Source organism: Petaurus breviceps, unplaced genomic scaffold (assembly GCF_028583685.1).
Source record: "Petaurus breviceps papuanus isolate PSGF00001 unplaced genomic scaffold, PetGlider_PUasm1.0 551, whole genome shotgun sequence".
Classification (NCBI taxonomy): domain Eukaryota; kingdom Metazoa; phylum Chordata; class Mammalia; order Diprotodontia; family Petauridae; genus Petaurus; species Petaurus breviceps.
In genome coordinates this window covers 10,622,906-10,642,590 of record NW_027186372.1, presented here as the reverse complement: position 1 = coordinate 10,642,590, position 19,685 = coordinate 10,622,906, and the positions used below count along the sequence as shown (strand labels likewise).

Below are 19,685 nucleotides of genomic sequence, written 5' to 3'. Positions count from 1 at the left end.
AAGCAATCGGGGTTAAGTAACTTGCTCAAGGTTACACGGCCAGTTATTTCTGGGTGTGGTGCTGAGTATCTGAGCCCGGATTTGATCCAGGTCATCCCGACACTGGAGCCGGTGCGTGGCCACCCCTAAGCAATTGGGGTTAAGTAACTTGCTCAAGGTTACACGGCCAGGTGTTTCTGGATGGGTGCTAAGTGTCTGAGCCTGGGATTCGATCTCCAGGTCTTCTCAACACTGGAGCCAGTGCTCTTATTCACTGTGCTACCTGGCCTCCCCCATTTTCACTGACTTTCTCCCATGCCTGGAATGCTCTCACTCTCCCCTCATCTCCACCTCTTGGCTTCTCTGGTTTCCTTCAAGTTCTAACTAAAATCTCACCTTCTACAGGATGCCTTTCCAGACTCCCCTTCATCCCAGGACCTTCTCTCTCTCTCGCTTATCTCCAGTTTTTCCTTTTGTAGCTTTTTACCACATAATATAGTTTGCATATTGTCTTCCCCATTAGGCTGAGAACTCCTTGAAGGCACGGACTGGACTGTCTTTTGCCTTTCTTTGTATGTCCAGTCCTTAGCACATTGCCAAACACATTGAAGGTGCTTAATAAATGTGTATTGACAGAGTGACTGACTTGGTTCAAATAAAGCTCTGTTCCTCCAGTAGATTCTTCCCACTCTGATTTCTGAAAGCCTGCTCAGATCCCCTCCATATCCAAGCAAAAGTTATTTCTATCTTTTCAAATTCCTCATAATGCTTTGTCTGTACCTTTCCTTTGTAAATTGGAGTTGACCTAATCAGAGACTTTAGAAGTCATGTAGACTAACTTTCACTTAATTTTATTTTTAGTAATATAACCTCTATTTTGTTTTATTTTTAGAAATTAACAAGAATTTATTTTCTCTCCCTCCCATGTCTTTCTCCCCAAAAAGAAAAGAAAATCCCTCGTAGTAAATATGCATAATCAAATAAAACAAATGCTTCAATTGACTATCTCCATAAATGTACGTCTTTTTCTATATTTCATATCTACTGATGGGGTGAGTACCTGGGGTCTAAATCAATTTGTAATAACATCAGTCTGTAAAACCAATTTGTAAAACAGTCTGTAAAATCACATTTCCCTCTCCCAGCCTCAAACTCTGCCCCTTCCCCCTATCCGCACTCTGCCCCTTCCCCCTATCCGCACTCTGCCTAGGCAACAACTTGTGACTCCTTTGTCCTTGCTTAATCTAGCCCCAGTGTAGTTGCCTCATGTCTGTCCAGTCTGGCCCAAATCTCATCTCCAAGTTAAACTCCTCAAACTTTTATCTATGCACTGAAGTCACAAGTTAGCCTTGGTTCCCTTACATCCAACCAGTCAGCCCTGACAATGGCAGCCCTACCCTTTAAAAGTAAAAGCCTGTGTCCCCTTTCACTTGCAAAAGTCCCCTAAGGACTCTTGCCCAAAAGCATAAAAATAAACTTTTTCAACTCTGACTCCAAGTAAGGCTGAGCTGAATTCTTTCCAGACTGAATAGCAGGTTCTGGTCTTAAGATAAGATCAGAGTCCCTGCTGAACCTATTGGGAGCCATCCCTCATCATCTACCACCTCTGAAGGAGGTCAACCCCTTCATTTTACAGTTGAGAAGACCAGGGCACAGAGTGGTTAGGTGACTTGCCTAAGTTCACATAGATAGTAATTAGCAGAGCCGAGATTTGAAACCAGTTCTGATTACAAATCTAGTGCTCTTGTTACAGTATTGTGGTAAAAAAAAAAAAAAAAAGTGGGGGGTGGGGTGGGGAGCAGCTTGGTCGCTCAGGGGATAGAACACTGGACCTGGAGTCAGGATGATTTGAGCTCAGATCTGACTTTAGATACTTCCAAGCTGTGTGACCCTGAGCAAGTCACTTCACCCTGTTTACCTCAGTTTCCTAATCTGTAAAATGAGCTGGAGAAGGAAATGGCAAACTACTCCAGTATCTTTGCCAAGAAAATACCAAAAGAGGTCACAAAGAGTCATACACAACCAAAAAGCAACTGAATGACAAGCTAAAAGAAAAATCATCGAATCTGGCCATGGCTTTGGAAGGTATAGAAAAAAAAAAAAGAAGAAATCTAATCCCATAGACCCTGCTCCCCATTCTCAGCAGCTAGAGATTCAAGAAAGGACCTGAACAGTCTTCTAATCCACACTTCTCCCCATTTTGCAGGTGAGAAAATTGAGACCCAAAGAGATTAACTAAGTTGCCCACCATACCAAGAAGTGGCACATGAATCCAGTTCTGATTTCAAATCATGCACTCTTTCCAGTGCTAAAAAAAAAGGCAAGAGATCTGAGACCCAGGGATGGCCACAACATTCCACAGCGCGCCCCAGGACGGGGCTGCCCCCCTAGAGCCCATGCCGCTCACTGAGGGAACAGCCCCATTTCCTTTCTTTCTAACCACTGAGCAGTATGCCCTCTGCCTTAGCACCCCCTCAGTCACTATCTCCTCCCTCGCTGGTGACATATGCTCTGGGACTCTCAGAGCCGGATGTAACCTTAGAGATCATGGAGTCAGGCCCCCTCATTTGCCAGACGAGGAAGCCGACTTCTTTTTCAGCAAAACAAGAACACAAACCACTGCACATTTTAAAATCTAGCCTAGAGATCCCAACCCCTCCACCCTTCTTTCTCTTTATCTGCAGGCCAAAGTGAGATGGAACCATAGGATATGAAACCCTGAACAAGCTCTTCAAGTGTCTGGCCCGAGGACCAGCTGTCCTTAGCAGAGCACTCCTATGGGGTTCACCTCTCCTGGGTCAGGGCTGGCTGTGTCCGTGGGGCAGAGCAGGGTCTTCCTCCATAGTGGGATTTAAGGGGTATAGGATGATCCCCTCCTGCTCCCTCCAATTCCAACTCTTCCTCTTTAATCAGCCTGAAATCATTGAATTAGAAATTCACTCCTTTTGATCAACTCAGAGGATCTGGGTTCAAATCTACCCCCTGTGTACCCTAGAGTACTTTAATGCCCCAGGCCTCTCAAGGTGGGGGGAGGAGCGGATGGGAGAGAGTCTACAGAGAGAGAGAAGCAGGAAGAAAGAAAAGATAAGGATCACTGCCTTTACCACTGGGGGTGTCACAGGGAACCTCTCAGCCCCCACCTCCTGGCCTCATGACACGTCTGTGCCAGTGAGCTCAAAGACACCAAAATGGTGGGGGGAGGGGCGGCTGCCCGCTCTCCCCAGGCTTCCTTCTCCGCCCTGAGGGGTGTAGGCCTTGAAGTCTCCTTCAGGGCTAAAGCTTTGAGTGTGACTCATACCACCTCCTTTTTCATCTTTTTAAATAACTGTAGAAGTGTTGTCTTCCTGCCTCAGGCTTGGTTCTCTTTCTACTTAACTGGGGAGCTATGTCTCCGGGCCCTCTCCAGCACACTGACTCCCCAAGTAGCTGGGGGAGTGGGGGAGGAGTCGGGGTGCTTAGTCACAAAGACTCTTACAGGGGCCCTCAGATCCCACCCAGTCCAATGCTTTCCATAATATGATGGACAAGTGACAGCCATCACAGGTCTTTGACCATTCTGGTTGCCTGCTTGTCAATATCTATCCTAAAACGTGGCACCCAGAATGGGGCACGGTATTCCAGGTATGGCCTAACCAAGGTCTAGAGTTCCCGTAAGTCTCTCCTTCCTCACCTACTCATAGATGGATAGACCCTGTGCTGAAGATGTGGGTCCTCTACTTGAGATATGAATACCATATCCCAGAGACACAGATCCTGTACTGGAAATATGTGTCCTGATGTTAGAAATGCTGTAGATTCCATACTAGAGATAAGAATCTAATGCTGCCTCATAGAAGGTAAGACCCTTGACGTCAAGGATAGTTTAATTTTGCCTTTCGTCAGCACCTAGTGCAATGACTGGCACATAGTAGGTATTTAATACTTGTTGAATAAATGAATAAGTGAACAAATGACCTTCTCTCACCCCCTTTAGGCACTCCACTGATATGACTAAGATGGCAGATAAGATGTTGGGACCTGGGTTCCTGGAATTTATTTTTTTAAAGCCTGGACCTCGTCCCTTTGTTTTTCTTCCCTTTCTTTTCTTCCTATCTCTAGAACCCTGAGAGCAGTAGAAGCTGCCCTCTAGGGACCCAACCTGGAATTTGATTAGAAGTTGGGGAATGCTATTTCTCCTTCTTTCTCCTTCTCCTCCTTCTTCTTCTCCTTCTATTTCTTCTCCTCCTTTAATTTCTCCTTCTCCTCCTTCTTCTTCTTCTTCATTCTTCTATTTTATTTTTTCATAAATCTGGGGCAATTTACTTTTTGTCTTGTGCAGTTTTCATTTTTGATTTCTCAAAATATGGCTCCGAAAAAAACGGACTTTAAAAATGCCCACTGTGTTTTAAATGAACTATTTGCCTATGCTCTTAAACCTATATCACTCTTGATTTTCATTGAATGGACAGTAATAGCTCGAACCCAAACCTCTGTGGCTCCTTGCTTAGGTTTTGATGGCTTAGAGTGAGTATAGATAGCAATTGATTTCTGTTCTGGTCAAAAATCCTGAGAGTTTTCCTCTCCCAGATTGTTATCTTTGGGATGGTAAATTGGGCCATTTTTGCCTCTTACTGAATTCTTACCTATTCTTTAATCATTAAATGGGTGTGACCTCAGACACACTGACACCCTGGAAAGACCTTAATTTAGGAAGGCCAAGATTGTCCATTTCATCCTGGCCCATCTCCAGTCTTCTTCACATTTGTCTTGCCACTGGACTTTGATGACTTGAGACTGATGACTTTGTGCAGTTCTATTTCACTTCAATCCAATTCACAAGCAAGCTAAGACATCACCCCATGATGCCACTGGTCCTCTTCAAGAGTGAACATCTTTCCAGTCTTATTGCATGTTAATCCTTTGCTCTATACTCTCCAGTTTAGTGGAACTCACCATCTTTGTGGAGAAGCTAGGTGACTCAATGAATAAAATGCCTGGCCTGGAAAGATTTATCTTCCTGAGTTCAAATCTGACTTCAAACACTTAATAGCTGTGTGACCCTGGGCAAGTCACTTAACCCTGTTTGCCTCAGTTTCCTCATCTGTAAAATGAACTGGAGAAGGAAATGGCAAACCACTCCACTATCTTTGCCAAGAAAATACCAAAATGGAGTCATAAGAGTCCAACCCTACTGAAAATGACTAAACAAAAAAACCCAACATCTCTGCTACTATCCACTCCACACCCCCAGGCACTGCCCTGTGGCCTACATCTTAAGGAATCTTCAACTTTGCCATATGTCCTATAATTAAACTATTAGGATTTTAATGTCCTTCCCTTTGCCCTGTCCATATATAGTCCACATATGTTGTCTTCCCCCATTAGAATGTGAGCTTCTTAAGATTGAGACTGTTTTTGTTTTTCCATTTTGTTTCCCCAATATTTAGTCTAGTCCTTTACACATAATGAGCACTTAATAAATGCTTTTTCATTAATTTGTGCACTATACAGTCCCTGCAAACTGGCCTTGTTAATTCTCCCATTCCTATTCCTTTGCATTTGATGTTCCCCACAACCCTTCCTCACCTTTTAGAATTAGACTCAGTTCAAACGTCATGTTTTACATGAAACCTTGCTTGAACCCCAGGGCCGCTCGTGTCTTCCTCTCCAAAATTACGTTGTATTTGTTGGGAAAGTTTATATAGACCTATATACACCCATGTGGCCTTCCCCAAGCTTCTTGTGGGCAAGGATTCTTCTGGTTAAGTCATTTTTCAGACGTGTCTGAATCTCCATGACCCCATTTGGGGCTTTCTTTGCAAAGAAACTGGAGGGGTTTGTCATTTCCTTCTCTAGCTCATTTCACAGATGAGGAAACTCAGGCAAACAGGGTTAAGAGACTTGCCCAGTGTCACACATCTAAGTGTCTGAGGCCAGATTTGAACTCAGGAAGTTGTCTTCCTAACTCCAGGCTCACCTGCCCCCAACTAAAGATTAGAGTTATTGGTAAAGAAACGGAGAGGTTCTAAATTCTAGTCTTAAGCCTTTTCTCCTGGCACTTCTCTACATATTCCTGGATAACTTTCTCTAATCCCTTTGTTTCTCCCAATGGAAAATGGATTCACTGCTTCTGATAACTTTCCTGCTCAGGGTCGTGGTTGGTAAAAGTTCTAATAGTGTTCCTAACATTCTTTCATGGTGACACAGTGGAAGAAGTTCCAGTCTGTATGACCTGATCAATTCTGTATTCCCAGGTTTGTCCTTCATCATGTGGCTCACTTCTCTTAAATCTATCTCTTTCATCAAAATTGTCACAAAAACCTCACAGGGATGGACTGAAATCCACAGGTTTTGCTTCTGTTTGTGTTCTTAGCTTGGATCTGATTCTACATTTTAAGATACTTCCCCCCTGCTGAGTTGATCTCCTCCTTCAGTTCTGGCTGATGTGTCCACCCTCCTTCTTTCCCTACCCCATCTATGCCAGGATTCCAATCTGTACTCACTCATCCTCAAGGAAGACTCATTTAATCTAACTCTCTCAGTTTATCAACCAAGGTTCCACATCCAGGTCTCCTGTCTCTCAGTCCCTTGTTATTCAATGTGGACTATAAAAAGGGGAAAAAAGAAAACAAGGTTCCATTTTAAGTTCACCCTTGTGGATGGCAGCCAAAGTGTTGTTCAAGCAAACCTTTGTCCATACCTTTCTTTAAACTCTTACTTTAAAAAGGCATACGGTGGAAAGAATGGTGGGTTTGGAATTAAAGGACCACAACTAAAATTTTGGCTGTGATATTTGGGCAAGTCATTAACCTCTGTGGGTCTTAGTTTCCTAAACTGTAAAATAAGTGGGTAGTGGGTGGTACTAGATTACTTCTTCAGTTGTTTGCAGGTCTAAATCTGACCTTGGTTACCCATCACAGTGTCTCATTTCCAGTTCCTGATCCTGTTCCTAGATATTCAGTTATCTCTCAAAGTCTAAAAGGATGGCTCAGGGAACTAGGTATCATCTTCTTAGGCCACCTTAGGGTGTGACTATCCCTAAAACACCCTGGGCTTTGGTAGACCATAAATCCAACTGTCATCAACCAAATGGGCTGACAGAAGATGTTCCATCTTTCAAGTAAGTTGACTATCCGAGGTCACAGAGGCCTGGACACCAGCCATTCCTTCCTCCTCAATACTCCAGTCATTCCCCTCATTTCAGAAACAACTTGTGGTTGATGATGGTTTAAAATGGCTTCCCTCCATCTTAATTCAAAGTGGATCACTTGATAAGAGATAGCTCATAATAGATAGGAGTACTTACGGTACCCGGAGCTTGGGAAATTTCTGAATATCATTCTCAGACAGGCTCTGAAACAAAAATACAAATGGCATATTATTGGTCCAGAATAGAGACTTTAGGGGCCTTTATCCTTTTACTGGGCCTGGTAGATTAGGTTGCAGAGGAATCACTCCTGAGAAGGAATTAGGATCTGTCTGTCATTGCCTCTTCCTCTTTTCCATCAAGTAAACCTCTGATGCCATATTTATTTGAGCTTTTCTTCAAGTTTATATACTGTTTCCCTTAGAGTTTTTTGGAGTAAACCCAAGACTCCTTGTCATCTATACAATTTTTCATTTGTTAGGCTCTTTTACCAATGGCAGCAATGCTAAACCTTTGAAGGCTAGATAAAAGCATCTGAAGAGGACACAGGATCATAAATTGGGTAGAAATGATCACAGAGGTATCTAGTCCAACATTCTCTTTTGTTGATGAGAGGCCCAAAGAAAGGAAGTGATTTGCCCAAGGTGACATATATAAAAAGTGGCCTAGGTGGGAATTTTCTCCAATTCCTCTCCCTCTAAACCATGTATTCTTTCTCTGGTCTCTGCCATCACTGTTTAGTTCAATATCTTTTGTTGAGAGTAAATGGAAGAACATTCAACCACTTAAAGTTCTCACTTCTTTAACCAGTTTTACCAAGCATTCAAAGACTGCAACAGGGGCAGTTGCTAGTCACAATATTAATATCAGTATAGCCTTAGTTTTCATTTGATGCTTTCTTTCCCCTCTAATTCCTATTTAAATCTCTTAGGAGTCTGGTGAATTAGGCAGATCCTATAGTTTCCATCTTACAGAAGAACAAAATGAGGGTAAAGGAGATTAAGGAACTGGCCTGAAGTTATGGAGATAATGAGTTGGCAGAGCTTTTGTCCATTGGTCTTTTGTCCATTATGCTTGTACCCTACTGAGATCAAGATCCAAGTGAGCCCAATGGCAAGTCTCATAAAGAGGCTGTGCTTCCATCAGTCCATCTAATGCTGCTGTTGGACCTTATATCTACTTTTTATTTTAGCCTTTTTTGGAGGGCAATCGGGGTTAAGTAACTTGCCCAAGGTTACACTGCTAGTTTGTGTGTGTGTGTGTGTGTGTGTGTGTGTGTGTGTGTGTGTGTGTTAAGTGTCTGAGGCTGGATCCGAACCCAGGTCCTCCTGACTCCGGGGGCCAGTACTTTACTTACTGCACCACCTAGCTGCCCCTATATCTACTTTTAAAAGTAAGGAGCATCAGGGGCTGGTGTGGATAGAAGCTGCAGCCTGGGGGTATGAGTCATAGTGATCCAGAATTATTCATCCTTCAATCAGTCAATCAGCCAACAGCATTTATTAAGTATCAGTTATGTATCAGGCACTGTTCTGGACACCAGCTATACAAAGTCAAAAATGAAGACAGTCCCTGCCCTCAAGGAGCTTAGCCTTTATAAAGAGAGACAAAATTTACACTTACAGGATAAATGCAAGGTGAGTGGAGGGCAGAGAGGCACTAGCAACTAAGGCAGCCAGGAAGACCTCATGTGGTTGGTACTTGAGCTGAGCTTTGAAAGAAACTAGGGATTCTAAGAGGCAGATATGAGAAGGGCTAGATTCCAACCCATGAAAAGCCACAAAGACCTTCTGGAAACACGAATTAAGCACCTTCTATGCACAGTACCTCATTTATTCACTCATTTTTTTTTCATTGTACAAGAGATAGGCTGATACCATGTAGGGATGATCTCAGATTCAGGAGAATTTTGGTTCCACTCCCTTCTCTGATATATATTAGATTAGAAATGATGCATATCTAACTTCCCTTAACTTCTCATTGCCCTGGGCAAATCTCTAAAAATATAAATGCCTCCTATTGTCCATCTGCATTGAGGGGGAGGCAAGGGGAGTTTCTCTACTTGAAGTTCTATATAAAGATGAAACCACAAGTTTGGACTCTATCTGACCCCTGCTCCTGGTCAAAGTCATATCATGCCCTGTGATGATGCAGAATAGGTTGAGCAAATTCCCATTTTTTGGCTAAACCCACTCTCAACTATTTGTAAGCCTGGATCTCTGATTAAGGGTAGAGAAGCTGTCATTAAAGTTTCACTTCCCTCCTTCAGCCTACATGTCTGTTGGTTCAGGACAGAGAAAGAATTCATTTTCCAGGCATTTCCAATTCTCTTTGAGAGTCCCAGACACATGCCACTTGAATTTGGTTGCTGACTGGGCTGCCAGGATTACAGGCCCCATGCTTTGCTTTTTAGGAGCATTATTGATCAGGTGACCAAACACAGTAGCAGAGAGAAGCAAACACCTAATAAAGTCGCAACAATTACTACTTAATAATGTCAAAATAGCCTACATGTGATCTCTCGTATGACTCTCACAACAATTCTCTGAGCAGGTATTGCAACTGTTCTTATATCCCTTTTACAGATGCGGCTACTAAGTCTTTGAAAGTTTAAATGACAAGTAAACATGAAAGAGAAACCATAAGAGATGCAATAAGGTCATATTGTTTACATTCCTATATGGGAAGATTACACATATAATTCCTAAGAACTTTATCATTAATAGAAGTCTACATAGAAGAAGTTAGAAATTAGTTAGAACTTAGAAGTTTATATAGAAGGAGTCCATGAACATGAGTCTATTATATTGGGATGATCCCCACCTCCAAAATGAAGGAGTGAGAAAGAGGGAGGGATTAGGTAGAGGTAGAATGGGGAAAATTTTCTCACATCAGAAAGGAGTTCAAGGAAGAAATTTCATAGAGAAAAGAATAAAGGAGGGAGAGGCAATGCTTGAACCTCACTCTCACTGGAACTGGTTAAAAGAGGGAAGAATATATATAAACACTCAGTTGGGTATAGAAATTTATCTTACCCATTAGGGAAATAGGAGGGTAAGGGGAAAAGAGATATGGGGCTGGAGGGAATAAAAGGGAAGGTGAATTAAGTGAGGTTGTGGTCAGAGGCAAAACAAACATTTGAAGAGGGATGGTGTAAAAATAGAGGGATGAGGATAAATGGAAGAAAATAGGATGGAGGGAAATGCACAGTTAATAAATCATAACTATGAATGTGAATGGGATGAACTCACCCATAAAACAGAAGCAGATAGAGGAATGGATTAGAAACCAGAATCCAATAATATGGTGTATTCAAGAAACACACTTGAAACAGAAAGACATACACAGAGTTAAAATAAAAGGCTACAGCAGAATCTATTATGCTTTAGGTGAAGTAAAAAAAAGGTAGCAATCATGATCTCAAACAAAGCAAAAGCAAAAATAGATATAATAAAAGACATAATCAGGGAAACTATATTTTGCTCAAAGTTACCACAGGCAATGAAGTGATATCAACAGTTTTTATCATATTTCTCTAATAAAGTCCTCATTTCTCAAATATACATACATGCATATATGTATATATGTAATTGAGTCACATTTATAAAAATAAGAGCCATTCCCCAATTGATAAATGGTTAAAGGTTATAAACAGGCAGTTTTCAGATGAAGACATTAAACCTATCTATAGTCATATTAAAAAATGCTCTAAATCACTGTTGATTAGAGAAATGCAAATTAAAACAACTCTGAGGCACCACCTCACATCTTTCAAAAATAACAAATTCTGGAAGAGATGGAAAAATAGATACTAATAAACTGTTGGTAAAATTGTGAACTGGTCCAACTATTCTGGGGAACAATTTGACACTATGCCCAAAGGGTTATAAAAACTGCACATGCACCAATATCACTACTAGGTCTGTATCCCCAAAGAAATCAAAGAAAACAAAAAAGTACCTATATGTACAAAAACTATTTCTAGCATCTCTTTTTGTGGTAGTAACGAATTGGAAGTTGAGGGGATGCTTATCAGATGGGGAATGAATGGTTGAACAAGCTATGGCATATAATTATGATGGAATACTACAGTGCTATTAGAAATGATGAGGGGGGGGTGGTTTAAAAAAACAAAACAAAACATGGTAAGACCTATATGAACTGCTGCAAAGTCAAGTGAGACCAGGGATAACATTGTGAAGAGTAATAACAATGTTGTATTGATCAACTATGAAAAAATGGTTAATCTGATCAAAACAATGAACCAAGAAAATTCCAAAGAAATTATGATGAAAAAATGCCAGCCACCTCCAAAGAGAGAGAACTGATGAAGACAGTGTAAATTGAAGTAGAATTTTCCTACTTTCTTTTTTATTTTTCTTTTGGCAATATCACTAATATGGAAATATGTTTTGCATAATTTAGCATGCATAATTGCCATAATTTTCCTTGCCTTCTCAGCAGGTGGGGGAAGGGTAGGAGGGAGACAGATAATTTGGAGCTAATTTAAAAAGAAAAGAATGTTAAAAATAAATAAATAATAATTTGGGGGGGAAAGAAAAAAGAAGATATGGCAAGCAGGATGGTTGCAGAGATGGCTTCAAAAAAACCTGAGAAGATATAGTATGAACTAAGACAAAGTAAAGTCAGCAGAACCAGGAGAGCACTATATGTATTGTAATGATTGTAATATTGTAATATATTTTAATGATGATCTGCTTTGAAAGATTTAGCTAATCTGATCAAGACAATGACCCAAGACAGGTCTGCAGACCTATGATAAAAAATGCTATCCACCTCCAGAGAGAGCCCTGATGAAATCTGAGTGCCGATTGAATTATACTTTTTCTCTTTATTTTTCTTGGTTTTTTGTATGTCTTTTTACCACATGCCTAATATGGAATTAGGTTTTGCATCATTTTACATATATAATTGATATCATATTGTTTGCTTTCTCAATGGAGGGGAGGTATGGAGGGAGAGAATTTAGAATTCAAAATTTTAAAAAATGAATGTTAAAAATTTTCAATGTATATTGGGAAATATTTAATGAAATAAAATAGAAAAACAAACTACCAAAAAGAAAGTTACTTTATAAATAATAATAATATTAAATAGCTAGCATTTATATCTCATGCTCTATGATGGTACCCCAGTGCCCATTGGCTGGGATTTGGGGGCATGAACTTTTTAGCCATTTAAACCCTGGTCTCTAGTGACTTAGGATCTGCACATGACATGATCTCTCAGGATACTGGCATCCTTGTGTTAATCATCTTTAAAGATAGTGAACCAGTAGTCTTATGTGCTTGCTTCTGAAATGGGGGTGGGAAATGCGCAGTATTTATTTGGAGGGATTGAGAACATAAAGTTAGTGGCTAGCATCAAGGTCCCATTTCTTTATTTAGCTAGCTTCTTTATTGACTAGAAAAACACAATCATCTCAGCTGATGGATTACAAGTGCATGGATATCTTGCTTTTCAAAGTAGGGTAGACTAGCTATCTATTGAAGAACTCTCATCAGGCTATTGGAAGAAGGCTTGAGGTCAGTCTTTCCTAAACAGTCTAAGACAAGGTTTATGGAGAAATATAAAGGTTTTTTGAAGACTGATGAAAGTCATATTTTGGGGTGTCTGAGAATGTTGTTCAGCTAATAGCCTTTCATCAGTGAACACCAAGATGCCCCCACAGAGCACATGCATAAACCCAAGATTGGAGTATGTTCTAGGACAAAAGCCTTTTGGCCACTGTCTTCTCTTACTCTTTCTTTCATTTTCCCCTCCTCCTTCATTTCATGGGCAACATGAACATTCTCTAAGGAGACCAGAGCCAGCAGGAGCTCAAGTAACAGTTTGGAGCCAAAGAGATCAGAAAAAGCAGCCCTGATGTTATCAGAGCAGAAGAGGAAACCATTTCCTCATAGGAGAATCTGAAGAAAAGCCCCAGAGAGGGCCTTGGGAGGGCCTGGAATCATATGATCTCAGAATGTGAGATCTTTCAGCAGTATCTTAAAGATCACCCAGCATTTCTCAGAGGAGGGAAGAGAGGCTTAGAAGGAGTAAATATCTAGGGGGTCACACAGAGAGTCATCAAGATGAGACTGGGACAAGCTCCCAGAGTCCAGTTATCTTCCCACAACACTGTGCTACATTAACATAATCCACATAGTTCATGTGAGAGGCTAAGGAATGGGAGATGGTAAATGGGATGTTTGACTTGGAAGCAGTTTATACAGGGAAAAGTCTGGGATTTTTTGCCGCTGACACACTCAGAATGAGTCAGTCACGTGATAGAGCTGCTAAATAGCTAAAACAGGCTGAGGTTGCATTAATAGAAGAACAATGTCTTAATCTTAGGAAGCCACAGTCTCATTGTCCATTTTGGTAAGAGCACCCCAGGAGCACTAAGTTTAACCCTAGTGTCACATTTAAGAAAGATCTGGATGAGTTATAGTGTCTTCAGTGAAAGATGGTCAAAAATTCAGGGGTGGGAAAGCTGCAGCCTTGAGGGCACTTGTGGCCTTCTAGGTCCTTGGGTGCAACCTTTTGACTGACTCCAAGTTCTGCAGAACAATGTTGAAGTTTGGATTCAATCAAAGGGCTGCACTTGAGGACTTAGAGGGCTACATGTGGACTCAAGACGGCAGGTTCCCTACCCCTGGTCAGGACAATAAAGTGATATTATGGGGAAGGGTTGGAGGGTCTAGCAAAATTTAGTGGAGAGAACAGAAGAAGACAGGATAAAGGAGAGACATGATAGCTATTTCTGTTGTAGGGCTATCCTACGGAAGAGAGAAGATTGTTCTACTTTGCTGTAGTGGATAGAGTATTGGACATAAAGTTAGGAAGACCTAAATTCAAATCTTGCCTCAAATATTCACTAGCTATATGACCTTTAGGCAAGTCGCTTAACCTTTGTCTGTCTCAATTTCTTCATCGATAAAGCAGAATAGAACCTACCTCAGAAAGTTATCCTGAGGATCAAGTTAATCACATGTGTAAAGTGCAATGTGGATGTTAGCTGTTGACTATGAATACCCCAATACTGCAGTGGAACTTTGGTCTCATCCATAAGGGAATTCCTTTCAATTTTGCTGAATTCAACCCACGTCTGCCCATTCTGCTTGGCTCTTGCCCATGTCTCTTCCCATAATTCCAACATGGAGGACATGCTTATCCTTTTGGGAGGCTTCCTTGAGTTATCTGGACATCACAAGTATTCCAATGGAGTATGCGGACTGTCCATTGGTATTACTATTGATATATAACTTGGCCATTCTTCTTTTCCCATATTTCTCTGGCTGTCTCCTGCATATTGCTTCTCCTAGGCAATTCCTTGTTTGTGGTGTATTTTAAACTGCTTATACCCACTATGTATGATGGATTTGGGATCAATATAACAAAAAAAAATCCTTTGAATGACTAGAGCTATTGAGAAATGAAAAGGGGCAGTTCTAGAAATAAGAAGAAATAATGAAGTAGGAGAGGTATGTAGGAGGTAAGAAGCTGGATTGTGTAACTGCCAAAATCCTTTCTGATGCTAATTCCATGACTAAGTTGCTCCCTCAAGTCCCATTATTTTATGGAAACCTTCCCCAATACTTCTTAATTCTAATGTATTTCCTCTTAGTTATCTCCTATTTATCCTGCATATAGCTTATTTTGTATATATTTGTTTGTATGTTGTCTCCCCCATCCCCATTAGATTGTAAGCCCCATGAAGGCAAGGATTGGGTTTTTTTCCTCTTTTTGTATATCCAGAGCTCAGCAGAGTTTGTTATTAATAATAATAATAAACATTATTGTCAGTAGGACATTAATAAATGCTTATTGATTAATTGATTGATTGACTTACAGGGAGTTCAGGTCTAAAGTGACTCCCCTGTCCTAAATCCTGGGATGGCACACCTGCTCCATGGACAGCTCCAGGGAGATTTCCTACTTGGCTGAAAATAAAACAATTCATCTTTAGTTGTGTAACTGTCAGGGGAAAATAAAGAGCTTGGAAAGGGGGTTTAGGTCAATCACAGTGACAACTGGTTACTATTATTATTTCAGTGATAATTTCTACAGACTTATGCTCCCAACTGTGGAGATTGTATCATTAGAACTTAACCATTACCTGAAACCTCTGATCTTTATAAAAGTGAAAATTGTTCCAGAAGTGGAACCTGAAGTTTTTGGCACAAATTTATATCAGTTCCCTTCACCCAGGGCAGAGAATGTCCACAGAGTGACTTTATGACTATCCATGAGTATAGGCCCTGGCTCCAGACAAAAGTCTACCAACTCCTAAGTTTACATTTATCATGATCAGAGTGTTCAAAGGCACCTGCAGTTGATTCCTTCTAGATTAAAGCATCTAGCTTCTTTTGCCTGGCCTAGTGCGAAACCCCATAGTCCCAAAACATTTACAGGCCAACCAGAAGCAGTCCAGTGTTGGACCAAATGGGACTCAGTTAGCTGTAAATGCAACTCTGCTTGGCCTATGAATGGCATGAAATAAAGAATGAATCTTCGTTGTATTTTAGTACCTAGTTTCAGCCCTCTCCCCCATAGCTTTTCATTTATTTTTATATATTTATATATGCCCATGTTGTCTTCTCTAATAGAAAATAAATTGCTTGAGGGCAAAGAATATTATATTTTTGTCTTTGTATACTCCACTCATAACACTGGTATTGGCACAAAGTAGGCAATTACAGAAGACTTGCCGATTTATGCTTTTTGAATGAATGAGTATTTCATTAGTGACTCGCAGGACTTTATTCACAATAACCTCATATTCAGTTTAGTTTGAGATTGTCTACATTCCTATTATTTGAATTTCCTGTCTAGTTTAGCTGTTATCAGTCAGTTATACCTTAGTGCAGATGAAAGATTTGAAAGTAGAATTTTATAGTGGAGAGAGACTCACAGAGAGCAAGAGAGAGTGAGAAAGAGAGTAACAGAGAGAGAGAGAGAGAGATACACACACACAGACAGAGAAACAGAGAGACAGAGAGAAAGAAAGAAATAGACACAGAGAAAGAGAGAGACAGAGAGGGAGACAGAGAGACAGAGACAGAGAGTGAGAGTACACACTAGGCACTGAACCTGTGATCCTGAGAGTTGGAGTGGGGTTGGGATGAGGGTGCTGAAAACAAAATTTTCCTACTTCTCCATTTTCCCTCAGCCTGGTCCAGGATCACTGCATTGCAAAACCAGTGGGGTGGGGCACTGGAAGGGGAGGATTCAAATATTCTAATTCCAAAGAAAAATCCAGCCACATAATTGGCCATGCTTACCAGAAACCTTGGGCCGCTTATGTGATGCTTCTTCACTACCTTCTCACAATCTTTGTAGTTAAGCTGCAAACAGGAAGGGAAGAGCATTGCCATCATCAGCAGGAGAGAGGTGTCCTTTGCTCCCCCCTCCTCCATCATCAGATCACCCTAGGAGCCTAGCAGTGAGGGAAGTGGCTACAGAACCAGCCCTTACTCTCTTCCCCAAAAGCTGGGGACTTGACATCGTTCAGATTGCTAGAAGAGGCTTTCACTAACTCTCAGACTGCTGCTATGGGTAGTTCTTCATTGCAAAGGTTTGGAGGGCCAGCCCATGAAGGTTGCTGTTACATAAATTTATGGATAAAATATTGGCATCCCTGCCTTACTAGCTACTTAAGACTGAACTTTCCAACTGAGTTTTCACATCCTCAAGGTCTTTGCCTGGTAATGTCTGGTAGCTCTGTATTCTGGGGAAAATAAAATTGGATTTTTCTAACTTATTATCAGTGACTGAAGGGTCTTTTCATAGTCCTTGTATGGCATAGGTAACTTTAATCCTAGAGATGTAAATGGAGAGCCCTACCAACAGGACTCAAGAAAATAAAAATCTATCTCCCATTGAGCTCTATTCAGAAAAAAAAAAAATGGATAAAAGGGGTTTTGAAAATTTGAACTCACCCTTCCTCCCCTTTTATTGATTGGGAAAATAAGTCCCAGAAAGTGAAGAAGGTTGTCCAATATCACGTAGCAAGTTACAGGTAGAGGCGGATCTCCTAGTTCCTAATCTAGTGCTTGGGGACCATTCTGGCCCTAGGTGTCATTTTACTTCCACTTTCTCCAGAGAAAGTCAATAAAAACATAGAGCTTCTGACCCACAGGCTTTGTGGAAAAAGATGGGAAAGAAAGGGGATTACCAAGAAATAGAATATGTTGTCCCATCTTCCAAGTTTACTATTCAGCTGAGGAAGCAAGACTAAACCAATGAAACCATTGAACAAGGCTATGAAAGCTCCTCCATTTTCCTGGACCTTACCGGTCCTCTGAGCTAGGGAATTAATGGAGGTGAAAAATAAGTTAACATTTATAGAGTGCTTTAATATTTGCAAAATGCTCTATGTATATTGCCTTATTTGATGATTAACGAATTTGTCTTCTGAGGGGGTAGTCTGAGAAGTATTTTGCTGATTGCTTCATTAGGAAATGTTGCTTCCCTTTCTCTCTCCTCTCCATGATTAAAATCACCCAGGTTCTACTATCTCATGACTTTAGTAACTCCACTGGCTCCAGAATCACTCCCAGTCCTTGAACCTGAAGTCTGGTTTGAAAATCACTTGGTTCTCATTGTCACTTGACTTTGACCTCTGGGCATGGGAGGCTGCCATGTTTTGGAAAGTCAGAGTCACCAGGAGGTGTTGCACTGGTAACCTTCTCTAGTCCCTGGTGTTAGACTTCCCCCACCCAGGATATACACTTCTCTGTCTTTACCTGGCCCCATCGATCTTTCATTCCCTCATAGGGAAATCTAAAGACCCCAGATTCCTTATTAGAAGGCTGGACTGGGACTCAGGAGACCTGGGTCCTGGAACCTATTTTGCTACTAATTAACTCTGTGACTTTCTATAAGTTATCTGCTCTCCTCTTTGGACCTCAGTTTCTTCATTTGTCAAATGGAAACATTGAACAGGATGATCTCTTTGGGCTCTGAAATGTTAGGATTCCACCCCATCCCAGCCATAATTTGTAAAGTCTTTCGTTCAGAACAGAATCAGAGTACTTTAGAGAGCATCCCCTTGCACTGACATTTGTATGATGTCAAATCAAATAGGAGATGGGAAAAAATGACTGACCAGGATTTTCTCAGAAATTTCTCAGGAATTCTCAGAAATCAGTTCAAGTCCAGAATCCAAGGAGAAAATGACCTGTGACTTGTTAACTGATTATCTTAAAAGCCAGACCAAGGTCATTTGGGTAACTCTTTATTCCGTAGCCCTCTCCCCCACCCCCCCCCCCCCCCCCCCCCAGGGAAACAGTTCTCATCCTTTAGCACTCCAGGAGAAAGATCCTTTCACCAAAAGGGAAAAAAAGAAAAAGCTCACCTTCTTGAAGTATTCTGCCAGCTCATCAGGACCCCAGGCCAGGACTTCGGACCGGTAGGGTACATTATTCAAAGCCATTTCTGTCTATTTCTTTAGAAGACCCTCACCCTCAGGCCATGAGTGGGACATCCATTGACAGAGACAGTAGTGGAAGTAGCAATTCCAGGTTTGCAGCAGCACCTAGATCTCCTTCATAAGACAAGACAACTTGGTGTCTGCATTATAAGGCAGTTATAGCCCAGACTCCAACGGCTTCCTCTACGAACAAATATGGTCTCTTCTCAGAAAACCAGCTAGCTCGTTTCCTTTACCACTTCCTTTGCTGGGTTCTAAATAAGTAAACAAGGAAGTTCAGCTGGTTGGAAGGGGGGAAGGGGGAGATATTGAAATTTAGAACACACACTCATCTTCTTGCCTGGTAATTTCCCAAGGGACTAGAAAGAGTCCCTGCTAGGGTTCTTGTCTCCCCAGCCTGGATGGGAGGGGCAATTAAAGGGCCTAAATCTTTAAACTTATTTTCAAGTGCCAAGTTGGTTCAGTCTTTTTTTGATAAAACCAAATAATATGCTTGTATATATGAACAGAGGGTAGTCAGTTAAAAATCATCTACTAAAGGGCTTACCCTGTGCCAGGCACTTGTGCCAAGTTCTGAGGATACAAAGAATGTCAAAAACACAGATACAGACTTATTAGCACATGCTTATGGATATTTGCACATATATGGCCCTGCTAGGCAATGACTTGCTAGATAATAATCTATTCTGAGAATTCACCTGAAATAGTGATAGATTCAATAAATCTGCAGGGAGATTTGTTTGTTTGTTTTCTAATGTTTTCTGTTTCTCCCCCAAGATTTATCAAAGGAACATGACACCCATAATAATTTGAGATTCCTTTGACTCCTGAGAGGTGATAATCAAATCAATAAGCATTTATTAATTACCCATTATGTGCCAGCCATTGCTTTAAGAGTTGACAAGAGATATCTTTTCAAGGGAACTGTGGGAAGATGGTGTAATAAAGCAAGAAACTGCCTGGTTCTCCCAAATCCCCTCACAAACAACTTAAAATAATGCCTCAAAGTAAATTTTAGAGCAGCAGAAATAATTATGAGTCAGGATAAAGCAGTCATCCAGCCTAAGACAACTGGGAAGGCCTTAGGAAAGATGTCACCTTCCAGGGTGGTGTACTGTTTTGATGGAAGTGCAGGTGTCCACA

General features: G+C 41.1%; 1 protein-coding gene across 1 annotated transcript in view; it reads right to left on the bottom strand.

The window, feature by feature from the left end:
- The window catches only part of LCP2 (lymphocyte cytosolic protein 2), a 78,916-nt gene extending 60,121 nt beyond the window's left edge, over nucleotides 1–18,795 (bottom strand). The window contains exons 1-3 of the mRNA XM_069102388.1: nucleotides 18,468–18,795; nucleotides 16,393–16,455; nucleotides 7,265–7,311 (exon numbers count right to left, since the gene is read on the bottom strand). Of these exons, the coding sequence (XP_068958489.1) occupies nucleotides 7,265–7,311; nucleotides 16,393–16,455; nucleotides 18,468–18,545 (188 nt within the window). The 5' untranslated portion in view covers nucleotides 18,546–18,795. The remainder of the gene's footprint in view (nucleotides 1–7,264; nucleotides 7,312–16,392; nucleotides 16,456–18,467) is intronic.
- Nucleotides 18,796–19,685: the final 890 nt, after the last annotated feature.